Here is an 18,744-nt window from a genome sequence, read left to right as displayed (position 1 = left end):
AACCGAATATTCACAGCAGCAATTCACAAGTAGTATGAAGAGTTATGGTTTTCGCGCCGGGTATATCGTTTTGCAGATTCTCGCATGAGGAATGGACCTCGCACCAGTAGTATTTAGCAACTGTTGGGCCTGTCCTGACAGCCACGGACTCGCATTTTACTTCTTTGACTCGAGTTTCATCTTTCATTTGCGGGACAATTTAAGCAGAAGATGATTTGTTGGACATAGGACAACTTGGTTGGTTATCTCAAAAATTCACCGTTCCTGTATAATGTCACGTAACCCCCCCCCCCCCGCCACATTGTCGACGATTGTTGTGTTTGTTATCAATATATAGTCTACTATGACAATTTAATATGTTCATCGGTTCACTGATGGGCCAATGGCAGCAACACATCGAGACGGAATGAGCGAGAAATTTGATCTCTTATGCTGCTGCTGCAACCAACGCGGCTGATGGCTCTGTCAGAGTAAGCTTCTCAAGAGCATCCTCGAACTGGTCGTCGTCGCTATTGTCATCTTCCTCCTCATCTTCCTCACTTTCCTGCGATGCGGACCCCTCGTCATCTGGAGATTCGTCTTCAAAATCAAGCTGTTGTTCATGTTAGTACATCTAACTAAAGAAGATCCACATAACGTACTGGATCATAGACAACTCTAATGATCAAACTGCAGCTCGGACATGTCGCGATATCCTCGCAGTTGGCAAGCTGCTTGCGAGAGATCTCGAAGCGGTCACCGCAGGGGCAGGGATAATGGTAGACACTTTTTACCTCATCCCATGCCATATCTTCAATTTCGATCTCGTCGTAATAAGCCCCCATGAAGGGTTCGTTGCTAGATAAGTTATAACTGTCAGCTTAGAGCTAGTCGACTGACTCGACCATCGCAAACTAGTCTGATCCGGATTCCGCAAGGCTTAGTAGTCACGTGATACAACTGATTCGCTTCTCAAATTCAGAACCACACTCTGGCTCCAAACAGTCTCGACGCCTTTCGCAGCTTCCCATCTGAAATCTTGTTAGGCTCTCTCGAGGTGCACCGACGGGTCTTTTTTGTGGAACACGCAAAAACAGACAATGAAGCAGATCCCATCATACTTCTGCTCTCCGAACTCTGCATCATTATGGACGCAGAGAAGCCAGCCTATCTCAGTAACATCCTCGGGACCATTACCGCCCCGAATCTACATCACCTCGCTGTCCACGATGACTCGCTAACATGAAAGAAAGGCAGTCTTATCAAATTCTCCTCACCAGTTTTCTTCCTCCGACAGGACGAGGCGCCCAAGTTCCCGACTATGTGCAGGTTGACGATGAAGAACATGCTCCAGTCGGTCTATGGGCCCGGGAAGAATTTACGCTCTATCTCTACCGCGCTCCCTCATGTGACAGAAGTTGTATTTGACCAGGATGTTAGGGAGATCGCCGATTCCCTCGTAATGGAATCGTATGACCAGAAAGTGCCACCACTATGGCCGTACCTGCGGCAGCTCACAATCGAAATGTCATCCATGACAACATTCTACTACCTCCCGCAGCTCTCCGAGTGGCTGCGTCTCCGGCACGCGAGTGGGCTGTCGCTGCCCGCGGTGGTCATCCGTTACGGGCTCCAACGAGCTGGGGTAAAGGAGGATGCAAGGGATTTGATGGCTATTAGGAAAATTGTAAATGATGCGACGGGATACCGCGCACCTGATACGAGAGAGGTAGTGAAGCAGCTTGGAAAGCTGGGTGCGTTGGTGGATCTGAGGGTTGATTCGTGGGTGGTCCACGACTGAGTGAAGCGTTTATTGATATACAACACTTGTTTTAGTGACCGATACCACAAAAATGTACTAGTACTATGTACACTTTAGGTGAGCCGCGAGATCATTCTCCAGGGAATCTACTAACCACATTTTGTTTGACCCGCCTTGACAGCTTACTTAAGCCTCAACTACTTTGCATTGAAAACGGATATGACATGTGAACCTCCTAAAAGACCGATCACCGTGGTTGGTCATCGTCATCCGTGGGCTACCGTATTTCTTGTGGTGGTCGAGAAATGCCAAGTCTAGTCATGATAAGCCTGAAGGAAAAGAAGAGTACACACTTGGATGTAGCTTTGTACAGAACATACACCACCATCTATTGAGACTGTGACACATCCCAGCTGGCCAGTGCAGCGCTCATGAGCCCGAGGGGAGAACTTGCAGTCGTGGTGCCAATGTTCAGGCGTACAATGAGACTGCAAAACTCGTAAGTACTTCAGTCACATTCTATGTATTCAATAATTTTCCCTATTCTAAGATCTTCATTGTTCGAGTGGCAGTGAAATTTTGTTCGAAAGCAAGACATCGATCAACTCAACTAGTAATTTCAAGTTTTTCAACTAATTTGTATGAAGTCAGACGAATGCCTGCTCTTGCAGTGAGTAGTTCTCTTGTGGTATACTATGCGCATTTGACTCAACGAACGTATAGTAGCTCTTATAATACTTTGTCATGGCAACTTCGCGCACAATGCACAATCAGACTTGTGTCGGTGACAATCAGTGTATGGTTCCTTCAACATAGTCACATCATAGGCTGATGCATAGTTATACCAGATACCATATAACAAGTCTGCCCTCGTTCATATACATGCCTTGAATGTGTGGATGGATTGCAGTCCATGGTACATGCAAGACACAGCTCAAAAGAATGTCTCATTCTAGTGCCGCTGCCGGTGTCCCTGGTCAATTGAGAGTTGATATGACGTAAGCAAACAGCTTCCATGACGTCAGGCTGACAAGACAGCTGACTCCGAACGCCCCTTTAATAAGCCTCAGGCCTACCCCTGTTAATTTCAGAACATGTCTGAACAAATCCAAAGCCTCGATAGAGCAATGTCTAGCATGCAGGTGCGTCCAGGTGTTGTTCGTTGATATCCCTCTCAATTACTCTTGCTCAGCTTGGTGAAGCCAACTAAGACCAACAATGTAATTCTGGACCTACCAAACGGTCCAAACGAAACCGCATCAATATAATTCGTCCACGCCTGCAACGTAACACTCAGCTATACGGTTACTGGATATCTGAGGAGTGGCTCTATCGGACAGCTCTTATCTTCCTTATCGTGCTACATCCCGACAGGTTTTCCCAAACAACACCCACATGCGACATCAGATTAAACACCGCCTATGCCTTCAGAAAAATTTTCAACATCAGTTTGCTGTCGATTGCTTATGCAATTCCATCTCGCAGGCAGATAGTTCCAGATGCATGCATGATTGACGGTACTACTCTCGTGTTATACATTTGCAGCGACCAGCCAGTCAACTATCATCATCGCCCTGCTCAGAAACAGGTTGATCGACTGACTTGGCTCATGGGTACAGAGCCAGAGTGGTGGATACGTGATTCGAGAATGTTTCTTACTCCAAACGCTGCACTAGGGTGTCATTCAATTCCTATGTAACTACTTACTAGGCACTTTGTGCCTATGTTGTACAACCATTTGCGTAGCCCACAGTCACTCAACACTTAGAGTATCGCCGAGATGGTCTTGAAATACCTCGACATTGATGAGCATCCTTGCGCTCCGCTCAGAAATGGCCATATCCTTTCCAAACACAGCCGACAGCCTTTCATTGCGCTTCAAGTATGTTGTTGACAAGTTGTTGTACCGTTAATGCTGTATTAGTGTAGCTAATTCTTCGTGAACGCATCGACATGATATGATTCAACCTCAACAAGCTCTTGAATTCAGGTGTTCTACCACGTCTCATGTCACTTGTATCCACGATCAGCGAGGATGGCGTAGAGAACCTGGCACTCTTCAAGTAAGACACTTCTATAATCTAACAAATTCTGCATGCTTACCTGGCTAGCATCCGTCAGCTGGTTCAACACAGTGAGCAATGCAGCAAACAATGTGGCGTCCCTCGCCGAGCCACACAAATGAAGGGTTCCATCTGCACAGTTCATTCAAAGGTGCGTGCTGCAATACAAAACATGGATAGCTGAATGACAAGTTCAATGTGGTGGCAGTTAATGCGAATACAACGGACCAACTTGAAATTCCTGAACCACGACGAAAATCAAAACTGTCAACTGATAACTAAGCGACGAAAAAAAGGGGATGAAATGATGTGGATGAACACATTAATTAGGTCGCAAAACATTATGCGGCAGAATACTCCAAGACGCATGATTCAGCAAGGTCCCAGACTTTTTCTAGTTTCAGACGGGCGACAGTGCTATTCCGAACCAATCAGATGAAACCAAGGCAGCAATCGAACGTTACTCACGTGAGTGCCAAGAAGTCTTGCAATGTTCGCTACTTTGCGTTGTGTGCGAACAACATAGTCATGTCTTGCTGGTATGAATTGTAGCGGCGGCGAGCGCCAGTCCCCGACTCCGATACTCCGATAATACCTTGATCGTTTTTTTCACATCGGGGTGAACAATATTTAAAAGAGGTTTATATGTTGTACAAAATGTGAAAAAAATATTTGATATTTAAACTAACATAAAGATGGGTGCACGACTTCAAATTTTGGTGGTGTTTTGTGTGTCATCCAAAATATCAAATATTCATGACCATATTCCCACAGACAATATGTCAACAAATATAATAAATATAATCAGATTTTCCATGTCTGCTTCAATTTAAAGTTTGCTTCTTACATAAAACTTTGGAGAAAACTTGAAGTTTTGCCAAAGCTTGACATTTAAATCGAGTTTTAATGTCATGTCATCTGTAAAACTTCAAATTTTCTCCAAAGTTTTACATGGAAATTGAACTTTAAGTTGAAGCAGACATGAAAAATCTGATTATATTTCTTATGTTTGTTGACATATTGTCTGTGGGAATATGGTTGTGAATATTTGATATTTTGGATTACACAAAACACCACCAAAATTTGAAGTCGTGCACCCATCTTTATGTTAGTTTAAATATTAAATATTGTCTTCACATTTTGTACAACATATAAACCTCTTTTAAATATCGTTCACCCCGATGTGTTTGTACTCTCACAATTTCCATGCGAATCCTCATGAGCTCGTCTAAGTCCTCCCATTCATGGATATAACAGTCAGTCAGGCCTAAGCTAACATCACAATGTACGAGTGCCACCACAGGGCACCGGAGGTAAAAAAAGACGATAGGCAATATTGGGTCGAGAGTACAGAGAAGGCTTCAAGGCGCACCGGTGAAAATAAATGAACAAAGACAATGAATCGTAATGTCTCAGTTATGTACGTAATCAATTCCCACGACACGTCCATTGACAGAAAAATGAGCATGTTTGCGTCTGACAAAACCCTTCTCCCACTTCGTGGGAGTCGGGGACGTATATTTCCAACACCAAAGTTTGCAACAAGAGGTTCAGGAGCCTAGGTGAGGGACGAGCGCTCAACGACCATTGCAAGATAAATCTGGTAGTAGGAATTCGAAGTCTATAATGCTTTACTATTCAAATTCAAATTGAATCAGTACATGGAGCACCTACGTTGTGCACACCATCTATAAAGGAGGACAGACTTGATACCCTCGGAAAGAACTCTTGATCTTGTGGGTAGCTAATTTTGGGATGGAGGTCGACTTGAAGCCTGTCATCTGCGACGATTCTGCGTGTCAACGCCGTTACTTGCACTTGACTACAGCATTTGCAAAAGGCGGCCTACGTGTGAACATCCGTTCAACCGTTGAGCCAAATAGAGGACGATGAGTGGAAATTCCTCGTGCATTCGGAGATCCTGGATTAATCGGCCACGCGATGATAATTCTGCTGTAGTTCCTACAAGAAGCAAAGTGAGGTTGAAAACAAAAGAGATAAACTTAACACGCACAAAGTGCGCAGTCTCAGGCTCCCATAGACCAATCACAGACGAATGAAGCTGAATCACGCATGATATTAGCATTGGAAACGCGACTTGATTAATGGGATACCGTATTACCCTGGAGCAGTAATGATAGCCTTGAATGTGCAGCAAAACTTGTAACAAAATGGTTGGCAACTTGCAAGTTGTACAACTACTACTCACGCGAGACCGATCACCCAAGTTGAACAGTCTTTTCAGAACCGTTGAGAACTTTCAAATATTAAATCCGAAAGAGCTAAGTAACAGGTGGAAGTGGAATAGTATCGGCCGGACCTGGGACTGCTGAAATTTCTACTGGTCTACGAGTGTTAAGGAGGTACGTGTCAGCATCAGAGAGAATCTCCCGCGCTAATGCAGTACACTAGGAATACAAACGAAAGGCCACGGCGCAGGTGAGTGTGCCTATCAGTTCTATAGGCCACTGTACTAACTGGGTTTTTCTACTACTACAGATCAGCCCTTCTTCGACACTCCAAGGCAAGGACAGCGGGAATGAGCACGATGACTGGCGGCGGGATCCTGGCGGATGTGTACACGATAGCATTGGCACCGGGATGGCGGGAGAAGCGACCCCACTATTATAATGAATCCTCAATACCAGCAATTCACGGCGATACCCACCTATAACTCATTCAATAGCATTAGATCTGTATCGGTACCATTTTGCAGGCCAAATCGAACTGATCGCGACAAAACGTTCGATGTCAGAAAGCGACTGCAAAGAAAAGCTAGCCGCCCTCAGTAGCTTCTGCTTCCAGTATCTCCTTCTCTAAGCGTGCACGCTCAGCTTCACGCATACGGAGGAGCGTCAACGACTCATAGTCTATCCCCGCCTTTGCAGCAGGAGGTGGCGGTGGCGGTACCACCTCATCAAAAGCAGGCTTGTCAAAGAGGAGAATCAGTGATTCGAATAGATCCGAGTGAGCCAGACTTACAAAACTTGAGGGAAACGAACCGAATGTCGTTCCCTCCGGAGTAGGCTTTGTCGGGAACGGCTCGGCACGATTGGCCGCGGGTCCTCCGAGTTCTCCGCGTTCGCGAAGCCAGCCTAGGATCGGAGGCTCAGATCCGCCTGCCCATGCCACATCCATGCCCCGCTCTTTCAGCGATTCGGCGCTCGATACCACAGCAAATGCAGCGCCCAACTGATTGAATGGCACCAGTGCGGTCACTATCACCTCGCCGTCTACAAGTCCCTTGGACTTTTTCGACTTCTTGGCTTTCTGTGACATCACCGCCGTCCCTTCATCAATCTTACCATACCGTCGAAGGTGGGCTGTGAGCGCGGATGCTGTAGAAAGTGCAGGATATGATGACAGAGCATATTTGATACGGATTGTTGTATCCAAATCAGTGGGAGGTGGCGGAACGAGGGGTTCTTCTTCGACGGTTCCATTTGACCCGGGTTTCGTCCTCGCACATTGACGTTCCAATTCCTGCAGTTCGAGCTCCTTCTCCCTCTGCTCCCGCATTCGTCGCCCCTCCTCACGAATCCTCATGTTTTCGCTCTCCCTTGTGGTTCTCTCCTGCTCCTTAGCCATTCGCGCCTTTTTGAATTCTTTCTCCCGCTCCTCCAACTCAGAGACCATCGCCTTACGCTTATTGTCATAAGATGCGAAGCGCTGCTTCTTGGCAGCTTGCAGACGGAGTTGTGCATCGAGCGCGAGACGGCGAAGTGGATCAAGGAGGAGGGTGGAAGCGGTCGTCAATGCATGAAATTTCTGGGCTACATTCATGTGTTAGCTACATTTTCAACATGGCTAGGTACGCACCTGCATTAGGATCATTTCTGTTCTGCAACAACAAGATCAATTTAGTCTCAGACTCTCGATCTTGGAATGAATAGATGTACTCTGTCTGGATGAACTTTTAGTGAGCGGGTTCGATAGGCTGTCCTAATCTCGGCTTCTGTGGCCTCCTGTGAGATTTCAAGTAGATCATATGGGTTTTGTTCTGGGTCTTCCGGCGTTTTGGGTGGCATGAATGTTGAAATTTCAAACACCGTCACGCGTCCTTGCAATGACTACCGACAGTACTAGTCTACCGTATGACTCTACTCTACCGTGTCTACACGCCAAAAGGTTGCAATAGTATGTCACGTACACGCAGATCGTGCGTGGTGGATACAATCGACAGGGAGACCAATTTTAGTGTGAGTTCTTCACCGTCACTGCGCTGCTCGATAATACAGTCACAATCCATCGTATTTGTCAAATGACTACAGGCCATAGGGTGGCACCTGTCGACTATTAGCAAACGTCTGCAGCCTCCAGGAGCATCTTACCATATTCTATAAGGCTTCTAACATACGTGTCTACCACCGGATGTTGCCCTCGAGACTACCACTGGCTAGCCTAGAGCGTGGTTAACCTTTTGGCACTCGCGGGTAACTCAGACTGTCATTCATGGCAGCTCAAATAACCCTTCGAAGAAGCTTGCAATAGATCCACTTTCATTTCGACCAACCAGCAAACGCCCTGTGGCACGAGTGCCACTACCGCGGACCTTGCAGTCGTTGTCAGGAGATCTCCAGTCACCAATTTAGGCGAGACAATCTACCATATCTGATCATATACCAGGGAAATTCAAGTTTTATACACCAACACAGAACACAAATCTGAGCCGACCGTGGGTTGAAGGTTCTCTTGCCAACAGTGCTGTCGAGCCCTTGATGACGGTCTGTATGGGTTCCCATGCGAACCAATCGAATCTCCCGATGACGCTACTATATTTACCGATCTTCTGCTAAGTCTGCCAGCTCAAAAGCTCGTATTATCATGGAACTAACTACTCACGCATCACCTGTTGATTCCTTCTCAAGCTGAGTTGCTGTCACGCAGCAGAATGTCCAAATCCTCCTCTCAAGCAAAATATATATATTCTATTTCAGTTTTGCCAGATGACCTCCTCCTTGTCGTCTTTCAGGCAGTCGCAGACGACATCTACGGCACCGATGAGCAGCTGCACCTCGATTGCGTGGCGCTCGCGAGTGTTTGTCGTGGATGGCGGTCCCTTGTTCTCAGCACCTCTCGATTCTGGACACGCATGCACATGATGACAAAGTTCGGCGTCCTTTCCAAGGAACATCTCGAAAGGAGTGTGACGAGATCCGCGAATGCGCTAGTTGACATCGTCATATATGTTGCAAGGCCTCCAGACCCATGGGGTCAAGCTGCTTGGACTCTGGTCTTTGACGGAGCCAAGGTGTGCCTTCAAGTCCTGCGGGAGTGCAGCCACAGATGGAGGAGCCTCAAGATTATCAACGAGAAAGACAATCACTCGGGCCTCTTCGGCTTTGTGCTGTCAGAGCTAGGTCTCCCTCACGCACCAGCACTGAAAAATATCGAGATCATCTGTCACAGTAGTGGTTGGATCACTTCGTTGAAGGAATCCTTCCAGTTGCTATCGACCACGTACACTCCCTCGCTGGAAATGTTGAGATTGGAGGGATGCGACTCAAACATATTGCCTGGGCAGTTTGATGCATCATCCTTGAGTCATGTTAGTCTCAAGTTCTTGCATCAATTTAGCCACACTCTGGCTCCAAACAGTTTCAACGCCTTTCGCAACTTCCTATCATGTGCACGAAATCTTGTTTCTCTCGAGGTGCATCGACGGGTCTTTTTTGTGGAACACGCAAAAACAGACAATGAAGCGGATCCCATCATACTTCCTGCTCTCCAAACTCTCTGCATCATTATGGGCACAGAGAAGCCAGCCTATCTCAGTAACATTCTCGGGACCATCACCGCCCCGAATCTACATCACCTCGCTGTCCACGGTGATTCGCTGACATGGGAAGAAGGCAGTCTCATCGACTTCTCCTCACCAGCATTCTTCCTCCGGCAGGATGAGACACCGAAGTTCCCGACTGTGTGCAAGTTGACGATGAAGAACATGCTCCAGTCGGTCTATGGACCCGGGAAGAATTTACGCTCTGTCTTTACCGCGCTCCCTCATGTGACAGAAGTTGTACTTGACCAGGATGTTAGGGAGATCGCCGATTCCCTCATAGTGGAATCGTATGACCAGAAAGTGCCGCCACTATGGCCGTACCTGCGGCAGCTCACAATCGAAATGTCACCCATGACAACATTCTACTACCTCCCGCAGCTCTCCGAGTGGCTGCATCTCCGGCACGCGAGTGGGCTGTCGCTGCCCGCGGTGGTCATCCGTTACGGGCTCCAACGAGCTGGGGTGAAGGAGGATGCAAGGGATTTGATGGCTATTAGGAAAATTGTAAATGATGCGACCGGATACCGCGCATCTGATACGAGAAAGGTAGTGAAGCAGCTTGGAAAGCTGGGTGCGTTGGTGGATCTGAGGGTTGATTCGTGGGTCCACGACTGAGTGAAGCGTTTCTTGATATACAACACTTATTTTAGTGATCGATACCACAAAAATGTACTAGTACTGTGTACACTTTAAGCAAGCCGCGAAATCATTCTCCAGGGAATCTACTAGCCACATTTTGTTCGACCCGCTAATTGGAGCCTTGACTGCTTCCTTAGGCGTCGACTACTTCACATTGGAAACGGATCATGTGAATTTCCCCTAGTATTGAATATCTGAGTGACAAGGGGCCCCGGGAAACCATTCGCCAAGTTCTGCACACATAATGCGGACTTGAACGTCTGGAGCAACAACAACGTTGCGGGCAGCCAGTGTGGTGATCTTCAAATGCCACAGAAAGGATGTTCTCTTCATGTACATAATTTGATACTTATGTAATCGGGTCAGTTCAGCCTCAGCGGTCGTGTGGCACTGCCACTGTGGCTGAACGACTCTGAACCTGGTCCACTCTAGAACTTCGAAGACTATATCATGTTTTGGTACGGTATCCGATCCAGAAGGATGCGGAGACTCTCACATCGCACGGTAGTGGTCATATTCATATGTGCCACTGTGACATGGTTCTGGTTAACTTCAGCACCAGTCGTGAGACCGAAGAGCGCCGCCTGGACCGTCGCAGCAGAGATACTACATATACTTGATGCTGTTGTGGACGGATATGTACACCCTGCTATGAATTCATCCGTGCAAGGAGAAGAGAGTTTTTCGGCCCGCCTCCTCGAGCAAGACGTAGCTGCTCAACAACTCCTACGATGTTTCTCCGACCTCTCTCAATTTGATTCATGCTCCTTGTCGCATAGTGCTATTGACGCGACTTCCGCATCGCCTGTCATGCCATTTATTGTACCCACCTCTCAGATCCACAATGTGTCTGATTCTCGCATCAAGCCCATCTCGTGTCTGTGCTCTTCTCTCGCAGGAAAGAAGCTGACAATGGTAGGCGGCGATCATGTGTACCGCTTCCACAACCTCCTCCTTGAACATCAGAGGAGACTCGAAGGGAAACGCTTTCCATGCCTCGGGAAGGAGTTTTGTACCCACCATCATATGTGCTCACGGGCCACCCGCAACAATCCCGTCCTTAAAGAGGAGCTTAGACGCTATATCCGTTCGCCATCCATCGAAGAGCTTGTGAAAACTGGTTCATCATTGGTCAATTACATTCTGTCGGATACTCTTCTTACCTTGCCCGACCCAGAGGCGCCAGAGTATTCCGTACCGTATATCCACGCCTTCAGTGGCGTAAGGTCTCGCGAAACGTATTGGCTAGCTTCAGCGAGGAAAGCAGACATTCTTATACTGGGAAGGGGACCGTTCAGTGCGCCGCCCTCGACGTACACAGGGAACTGGTCGTTCCTTTCTGGTTTTCCATCTTACACAAGGAGCTATCATGTGAATATCCCTTCGTTTGCATCACCGACACCAAAACCCCTTCAGATCGTGGATGCTGCAGTGCATGCTACTCTTTCAGTCTTTCTCCCTGAAATCCAGCACACCCTAGACGCACTCTGCGCCAACGGATGTCTTAACAGAAGCAAGAAAGTTATTTGGTTGGTCAACCAGCCGCGACTTCCTGGGAAGGGCCACGGTCAGACAAACGCTCTTCTTCGCACATATTTGCTTCCCAGTGGACAGGGCGAGCCACCTCTCGGCGACCCGAAAGCAGTCCTCCTTCGCCACCTTGCAGTGTTATCGACTGATGAGCGTTCAAAAGATTCATGGACACTTTACTACAACGTTCAAGGTATGTCGTTCAGTCGACTGAAGGTGGTATCGTCCGAGTCGTCTGCAGTACTAATTCATGAACTCATCTCTCGCAAATTGACATGTACAGTCTACTTGCAAGACCGTCTTCTTCGTCAAGTTCTGCCACGCTTCGGAGTTCCCCTCTTGCAGTTAGGAACACGCCTTGTCGAAGCTGGCCCTGGTGTTGCCGGCCCTCAGCAGGCTCACACATAACGGGCGCGACTAGCTACCTCTTTGTTAAGGATCACGAAAAGCGACGACAAAAGTAGTATACTTCTAGGTCCCCCTGTTTGTTACAACCCCTCTGAATAATCATGGAAGTTTTTCTTGCATTCACTCTTCCTATGATGAGGATTTGGAAGCAACAGGCCCGTCAGCCAACGAACGTCGCGGCAAGCCACACGAGAAATCTATTTGTCCAGAACCATGAGGACTCAGCCATACCGTCTTCAGAACTAACTAGAGGAAGTGATAAAATCCTGATCAGCGACCAACACTCATACTCATGTGTCGGACAGCCTAAAGTAACAATAGACGGAATAACATTAACGTACGTATCGTGGCACCATCAAATTTATTAGTGTCTGTGCATGATGAATACACCTAAGCTAGATGGGAATTGGTCGGACGATAAGAATACTGAAGATCCCCAAGAATCCGCAAATAACTCAGTGATTTGACGAATTAATGAGTCGTGTACTACAACCCGAAATGCCAGGTCGCGGTCATTCACAACCCCTGAAAAGCGCTCTCAATAACAGCCAGCTGCTGTACCTTATACAACTTCCCAGTGCCTGGCGCAGACACCGCGTCTTCCTTCCTCCCCCTATACGCCACGCCACCATCTACACCCAATCCCTTCAATACCTCCTCAATACGCTCCTGCACATGCTCCCATGCGCCCTGATTCCTAGGCTCCTCCTGCACCCATAGCACCTCCAATTGAGTATTAGCGTCGGAATAAGGCGCAAGCGCTTCACTGAGCGCAGCAAAAGGGAACGGCGCGAGCTCTTCCACGCGAATCAGGGCGACGCTCGATTCGAGGTTGCGTGTTTCACGTTCCTTGGCAAGGTCGTAGTAGATCTTGCCGCTGAGCAGCACGATGCGCTGGACAGCTTTGGGGTTGGCGAAGATTAGCGGGTCTTGGAGGACAGGCTGGAACGCTGTTCCTGGGCCCATGTCAGTCAGCTTCGACGACGCAGCCTACGTGTTTATTGTTAGCCAATGCGGGGAAGGCATTGGGACGGCACGTACAGGAAGTCGAAGTAGCCCTTTAGGAGCAGCCACGATGAGTGGTTTCCTGTAGTTCCGCTTGATCTGGCGGCGTAAAAGATGGAAGTATTGTGCAGGTGTGGTCGGGAACACTACGTGCATGTTTACGTTCACCTTCTCTTGGGCAATGTAGGAGTCGTTGGTGAGCTAAAAAAAATTGTCAATGGATATTCATTCAAACCTGAGAAACATATTTGCCTGCAACATTCGCTCTATACGGCAACTGGAATGCTCAGGACCAGCACCATCTAGACCATGAGGGAGGAGCAGGACAATGCCGCTCTGCTTCAGCCATTTAGCTAAATGGGGACAATAAGCCATCAGCGGAAAACACGCAAGCACACAGACATACTCTCTGAACTCGCAATGAATGTGTCAATGATGATTTGTGCCCCGTTAAAGAAGTCACCAAACTGAACCATAATAAAATTCTTGAGCTTGAGTTTTGGCAGTCGCAAGGAAATAACAACGCACCTGCGCCTCCCAAATGGGCAATAAGTCAGGTCGTTCCCAAGATGCTCCGTATTCAAACTACAATACTGTTAGACTAAAACAAGGAAGGGAGAAACGTCTTACGCCAAGTACGGCCATTTCGCTGAGAGAGCCTTCCCAAAGAATAAGACAACATATCGAACAAAAAAAAATGATACATACTATTCGCCAGTTCCAGCTTGCCCTTCGCCTCCGTAAGCGCGTGGTTCAGCGGAACAATTACGCCTTCTGTCTTCTGGTCCACCAGCATCGCGTGGCTACAAGTGTGTCAGTCTCCCTTAAACACTAACATGGCATCGACGGCACCGATGACTGAACGTCCCCCTTCCTACATCCTGCCCCGCGATGCGCACATCACAGCCCTCAAGCATCAGCGAGCCGAACGCCATCGCCTCTGCACTCGCCCAGTCGACCCCTTCGCCGCTCTCAATGCTCCTGAGACGACTTTTCACATGCCTGTTCAACCGCGAATGGATTTCCTGCGTCGGGCGTGGCCCGTGTCACTTTTGTTCATACAAGGAATGCATAGCACTTACAAACTCCTCGGGTACATGTACGCTGGCTTTGCCAACGTCCCTTAGAACAGCACTACTCACGCCTGTCTTTTCTTCACGTGCAGCGGGAGATGCTGGCCAAACCATGCCTTTCCATGCTCCCTCAAAGCTCACGGGAGGGGGAACATATGACGTTACGTCCGTTAGCGCGGTATTCAACGCAGCTTTGTAACTGTCTCGGACAGCTTGTGCTGCTTCAACCGAGATCACGCCATCCGACTGGAACATAAAGACGTCAGCCTTCCCGTTGAAAAACGTAAAACGGAACCCGGCGTACGATAAGCTTATCTTCATACAACTTTGGGACAGAACTCCTGGAACGAATTTTTTCGTACATGAGTGGCTGCGTGAATGCTGGCTCATCAAGTTCATTGTGTCCCCAGCGGCGATAAACAATGAGATCGATTACAATGTCCTTGCGGAAGTGGTTACGATACTTGAAGGCGATGTCGACAGCGCGAACCACGTCTGTGTGTACTCAGATGGAAGTTGTGAGCAATGATCGAGGTAGAGACGAACCTTCGGGGGAGTCTCCGTTGACATGCAGAACTGGACAATTGATCATCTTGGCTATATCGCTACAGTAGAAGGAAGAGCGGGCGGAGGAGGCGGGAGTGGTGTATCCGATGCTACAATGTATGTCAGTATTAATTCGGGAGAATGTGTATCGATTGACTTGTTACTGTGAGGCAGAGATTAGAACAGTACTTGAGTAGAGTTGACAGACATACTTAACGACAATGTGGACACTTCCGCCGCTTGTGAAATGTGGAAGACCACCTGTAAACATCACGTTAAACTTTTACAACTCGTGATATCTGTATCGAAGCTACGAACTCAAACCAAGGGTTTCCATTACTACTCCCTGTCCTGTGAAGCTGGCATCGCCGTGCAGCTGGACGCACATAACCTAGCGGCACATGTAAGCACATCGATCTGCAAAAGAGATGCCCTGTGGTAATACCTTATCACCAAGCATGCAGTCTTGGTTATCCTTGTTGCTAGATAGGGTTTTAAGTAACCCATATTGTTTCGCTCTGGCTTTTCCAAGCGCAACAGGGCTCACTGCTTCCAAATGGGAGGGATTTGGCAGTAACGAGACTTTTATGCCATCAGCTTCGCCGTACTTCAATGTCGGGGATGCAACTTCAGTGATAGTCAGAACTTTCGCAGATAACAAAGGTAAGATGTGCACCAAGATGACTGAGGACGTCCCCAGAAACGCCCAAAGATTCGTCCACTTCACAACCGCCCTTTATTTTGTGGAAGAGGGAAGTAGGATTGTATTCCAGGAGCCCTGTAAGCAGATTAAGGCGCCCTCTATGGGGCATAGCAACGATGAGCTGAGTCATGCCAGCTACGTGTGCGTTAGCAATGATCCTCGTGAACGAAATGAAACCGACCTTTGGACGCGGCCTCGAATAGGGCGTCCAATGCGGGAAGCATGGACTCCCCGCCCTCAAGTCCATATCTCTTTAGATTGGGAAACTTGACTTGTAAGAAATTGTCCAACACCTCTGACTTGGCAAGCAGGGCGTGTATGTTCTTTTGTCTATCCGCATTGATGACAGTTATGGGCTCCAAAGCGCTCTGCGACTCCAATAGCTTCGCAAACCACAGCCTCTCCGTCTTGCTCGGGAGGTCCATATATTCATACGCAATGCGGCCAACGTAGACGGCGTTGAGGAAGGAGGTGATGTTTTCAAGGGTCCATTCCTGCTGGCCCTCACCGGTCCAGATGATACCATCTATATCGAATGCACGAGCAGGGTCGTCGAGGCCATAACGGATAGGATCTAGTGCGGCAACCCGCTCACGACGGAGGATGTCAAGAGGGTCGATAGACGCTGCTCTGTGACCATGCGTGCGCAGAGAGTCAGCATACCTCAGCAGTGGAGCATTGACTGCACGGTTGGTGAGCTGGTCCGAGGTATCTGATCAAGGATCCGCGTGAGTAGGTGCAGTGCTACTCGGACAGTACACTCACAGTCTGGGATGGTAAAGTCGCGTGCTTTTCGGAATCCGAACGATTCGTCGTGATACTTCCTGCGCACCACGAGCACGCGGCCGCTAGAGCGTTGCGTGAGGCAGGCAAGAACGTTCCGCCTCGGAAGATGGACACGACCCGCAGAGATGGAGTTCATGGGGTGAATTACCGGTACTATCAAAGACCTTGTCAAGTCTCAGCGGGGAACAATGGCAGTGAATGTGGGGAAGAGACCAGTGAGCGCGCAAGTTCCGGATCGGAACCCATAATATTGATGATGAATATTAGAATGTATCACTTTTTTTTATATCCGGACTAGTCCGACTCTTTTAAAATTTATCAATATTCGAATATTCCACACCAATTTCAGTTTAATCGACCTGAGATATAGGAGGAGGTCTGCTGGACAGAGGCCTAGTATCCATTCGAATGGTTATGATGGTTGATGCTAATGCAAAAGGAATCTCGCCTTCATTGCCCTTTATTTTATTTCCTTTCTAGTTCAAAGTTGTCATCATTCTTGTGTCGTCAATGAGCGCTTGGACTGACGCTCATCAGTAGCGTAGTCAGCCAATAAAAGGTCGTCAATCGACCTACGTGGCCAAACCTCTTCGCTACACCCCTCTTGCTCGTACGTACCTGCCCTTCAGCCCCACTCACACTTTCCTCGCATACATATAATACTTGCCTGTAACTCTCATCTCCACAAGTCAATTGGTACCGATCCATGATCCGATGGGCCAAATCGGCATCTTACAAGTTACAACCGCTGCTTTAGTCCGAACCGCCTCAGTCATCACCCGTCTTCATCTCTACGTAGACTTTGTCCCTGGACCAAACTCGGACTCAATTATCTTTCGATAAACTTAATCTGTCTGATCACCAAAGCCTTTGGTGCCTTTCGGTGCTTGCTTGCTCTTTGATGTCGATATTGCAAGTTCTGCGTTGCGCACACTCCTAACAAACTACTGTGAGTGTCTATTAACCTTAGGCTGGTTAAGTGCAGCACGAGCCATGTTTTGCAGCGATTCCTTCCAGTTGTGTGTGTTACTATTAATATTGGCGCTGGGCAAGGTTGCCGTCTCCAACCGGTGTGTGCAGTGACGGCGCTCTCTCACACGAGTGCCAAGTCGTCCTTCAATTGCGCTACACTACCATCTAGCAAGTTTTCCATATTACTGGTACTGGATCATCCATTCATCCATTCGATCTCAAACAAGTAGCTCTTACAACCTGCAATTTCAATCACTTTACGGCAAGTGCCAGAGTTGCATCATTTTGTTGCCCAGCTTATTCCCCTTGAACAGACTCACTACGCCAAAACATCGTTTCACGATGTCATTACTCGCCCTCAAAACATTCAAATTGCAGCTTGGTATTTAATCCTTGAATCAGCGTCTTCAGTTATTCCGTTCCATCTCACCATCTGTAGTGTGACTATCATCATTCTTGTGTTAAGAGTGGATGTCAGTATAACCCTCTCTCGTTGTCTAACCTTATGAACAGTCATTAGACATGTCTGGAGGAAAAATAATCAGATCCTTTGGCTGCACGGCACAGCGGGTGTCGGAAAGTGTGCCATCACATTTACCATGGCAGAAAAATGAAAAGTCTAAAAGTGACAGAGCAGACGCATATAGAGACGTGACTCGCGGGAACATTCCTCTTCTCCCACAAGCACATAAAACGGTACACCACCGGTCATTTCTTTGCGATGCTTACCTATCATCCAGCCAACAATTTCCCCACCGTCAGGGGCCTGAGGCATGTGGATAGAGCTGTCCTCGAGGACCCTGCCCTTCTAGAGCCCGACAGGTCTATTCGTGATCAGACGGAAGGCCCGTTTTTCTGATCATTCAGGAGGCTTCAAGGTAGACTACGCGAATGTGGCAGTCTAGCCTTGGTGTTCGTTTTCGATGTCCTCGATGAACGCACATCAGAAACTCGATCAATCCGCATTCAAATCTCTTGATGAAAACAATCGGAAAGCGAGCTGGTCGGATTCATATTCATGCTCGCTCAAGCGCTTTGCGATCCTGATTTGCCCGTAACTCGCATTCTAGTCACAAGTCGTCCGGAAGGGCATATTCGTGAAGCCATGCAGAACGAAGATGTGCACTCACTGGTGGGTGAGACCAGCGAAAATTTCTGGCAAGGGTGTTACTATCACCATCTCGCTAGACGACACAGACATCGATGAAAAGCTTCTTGGAGGATTCCTTCAGAGATCTACGGCTTCCTATTCGCAGCCAATGAAGACTTTGATCGTGGCAATTACAATGACGAAGATCATCAATGAACGACACAACGATTCCTGCGACCGGCTTGAACTCATACTCGAACTGATGAGTAACCTGCTTCCGGGAACGAAGGTGTACATGCCAACGGCTCCAGCACAACTCTAAACTACAAGACCTCATTTGCTGAAAAGGTACGTGGCCTTGGTGATATTAAGAAAATGAGTCGAGGGATGCGCGAAAATACGCCGG

The 18,744-nt window shown here is 48.0% G+C and overlaps 7 protein-coding genes across 7 annotated transcripts; 4 read left to right on the top strand and 3 right to left on the bottom strand.

Moving 5' to 3' along the window:
- Positions 1 to 295: 295 nt before the first annotated feature.
- F5891DRAFT_1030772 (zf-CSL-domain-containing protein) lies at positions 296 to 1,248 on the bottom strand. The gene is made up of 2 exons (XM_041361587.1): positions 642 to 1,248; positions 296 to 592 (listed from the first exon to the last, which is right to left on the bottom strand). Exons 1-2 carry the CDS (start codon positions 822 to 824, stop codon positions 428 to 430), a joined length of 348 nt encoding a protein of 115 aa, XP_041226498.1. The 5' UTR covers positions 825 to 1,248; the 3' UTR covers positions 296 to 427.
- Positions 1,127 to 1,780, top strand: F5891DRAFT_1188015 (uncharacterized protein; the record flags this gene model as incomplete). Its single annotated transcript, XM_041366934.1, has 2 exons — positions 1,127 to 1,201; positions 1,277 to 1,780. The coding sequence occupies 2 exons, from the start codon at positions 1,127 to 1,129 to the stop codon at positions 1,778 to 1,780; spliced, it is 579 nt and encodes a 192-aa protein (XP_041226497.1).
- Positions 1,781 to 6,579: 4,799 nt separating this feature from the next.
- F5891DRAFT_1128250 (uncharacterized protein) lies at positions 6,580 to 8,258 on the bottom strand (the record flags this gene model as incomplete). Its single annotated transcript, XM_041364258.1, has 4 exons — positions 6,580 to 7,577; positions 7,624 to 7,645; positions 7,704 to 7,810; positions 8,249 to 8,258. The coding sequence occupies 4 exons, from the start codon at positions 8,256 to 8,258 to the stop codon at positions 6,580 to 6,582; spliced, it is 1,137 nt and encodes a 378-aa protein (XP_041226496.1).
- Positions 8,259 to 8,390: 132 nt separating this feature from the next.
- F5891DRAFT_273450 (uncharacterized protein) lies at positions 8,391 to 10,288 on the top strand. The gene is made up of 2 exons (XM_041371155.1): positions 8,391 to 8,396; positions 8,460 to 10,288. The coding sequence occupies exon 2, from the start codon at positions 8,696 to 8,698 to the stop codon at positions 10,199 to 10,201; it is 1,506 nt and encodes a 501-aa protein (XP_041226495.1). The 5' UTR covers positions 8,391 to 8,396; positions 8,460 to 8,695; the 3' UTR covers positions 10,202 to 10,288.
- Positions 10,289 to 10,635: 347 nt separating this feature from the next.
- F5891DRAFT_1030759 (uncharacterized protein) lies at positions 10,636 to 12,287 on the top strand. The gene has a single exon (XM_041361586.1). The coding sequence runs from the start codon at positions 10,676 to 10,678 to the stop codon at positions 12,161 to 12,163; it is 1,488 nt and encodes a 495-aa protein (XP_041226494.1). The 5' UTR covers positions 10,636 to 10,675; the 3' UTR covers positions 12,164 to 12,287.
- On the bottom strand, positions 12,288 to 16,511 carry F5891DRAFT_1030755 (thiamine diphosphate-binding protein). Its single transcript, XM_041361585.1, has 18 exons — positions 16,256 to 16,511; positions 15,672 to 16,202; positions 15,464 to 15,625; positions 15,233 to 15,414; positions 15,106 to 15,178; positions 15,000 to 15,048; positions 14,945 to 14,950; positions 14,788 to 14,897; positions 14,546 to 14,736; positions 14,251 to 14,487; positions 14,021 to 14,193; positions 13,877 to 13,971; positions 13,799 to 13,827; positions 13,697 to 13,753; positions 13,575 to 13,635; positions 13,421 to 13,521; positions 13,205 to 13,369; positions 12,288 to 13,153 (listed from the first exon to the last, which is right to left on the bottom strand). Exons 1-18 carry the CDS (start codon positions 16,410 to 16,412, stop codon positions 12,680 to 12,682), a joined length of 2,853 nt encoding a protein of 950 aa, XP_041226493.1. The 5' UTR covers positions 16,413 to 16,511; the 3' UTR covers positions 12,288 to 12,679.
- Positions 16,512 to 17,903: 1,392 nt separating this feature from the next.
- On the top strand, positions 17,904 to 18,092 carry F5891DRAFT_913867 (uncharacterized protein; the record flags this gene model as incomplete). Its single annotated transcript, XM_041373673.1, has 1 exon — positions 17,904 to 18,092. A coding segment is annotated over one exon (189 nt), but the record flags the coding sequence as incomplete, so codon positions are not given.
- Between the last annotated feature and the right edge of the window lie 652 nt (positions 18,093 to 18,744).

Source organism: Suillus fuscotomentosus, assembly GCF_016647785.1.
Source record: "Suillus fuscotomentosus strain FC203 chromosome Unknown F5891scaffold_24, whole genome shotgun sequence".
NCBI lineage: Eukaryota > Fungi > Basidiomycota > Agaricomycetes > Boletales > Suillaceae > Suillus > Suillus fuscotomentosus.
The sequence above is the reverse complement of the archived record's forward strand: the minus strand, read 5'-3'. Positions and strand labels throughout refer to the sequence as shown.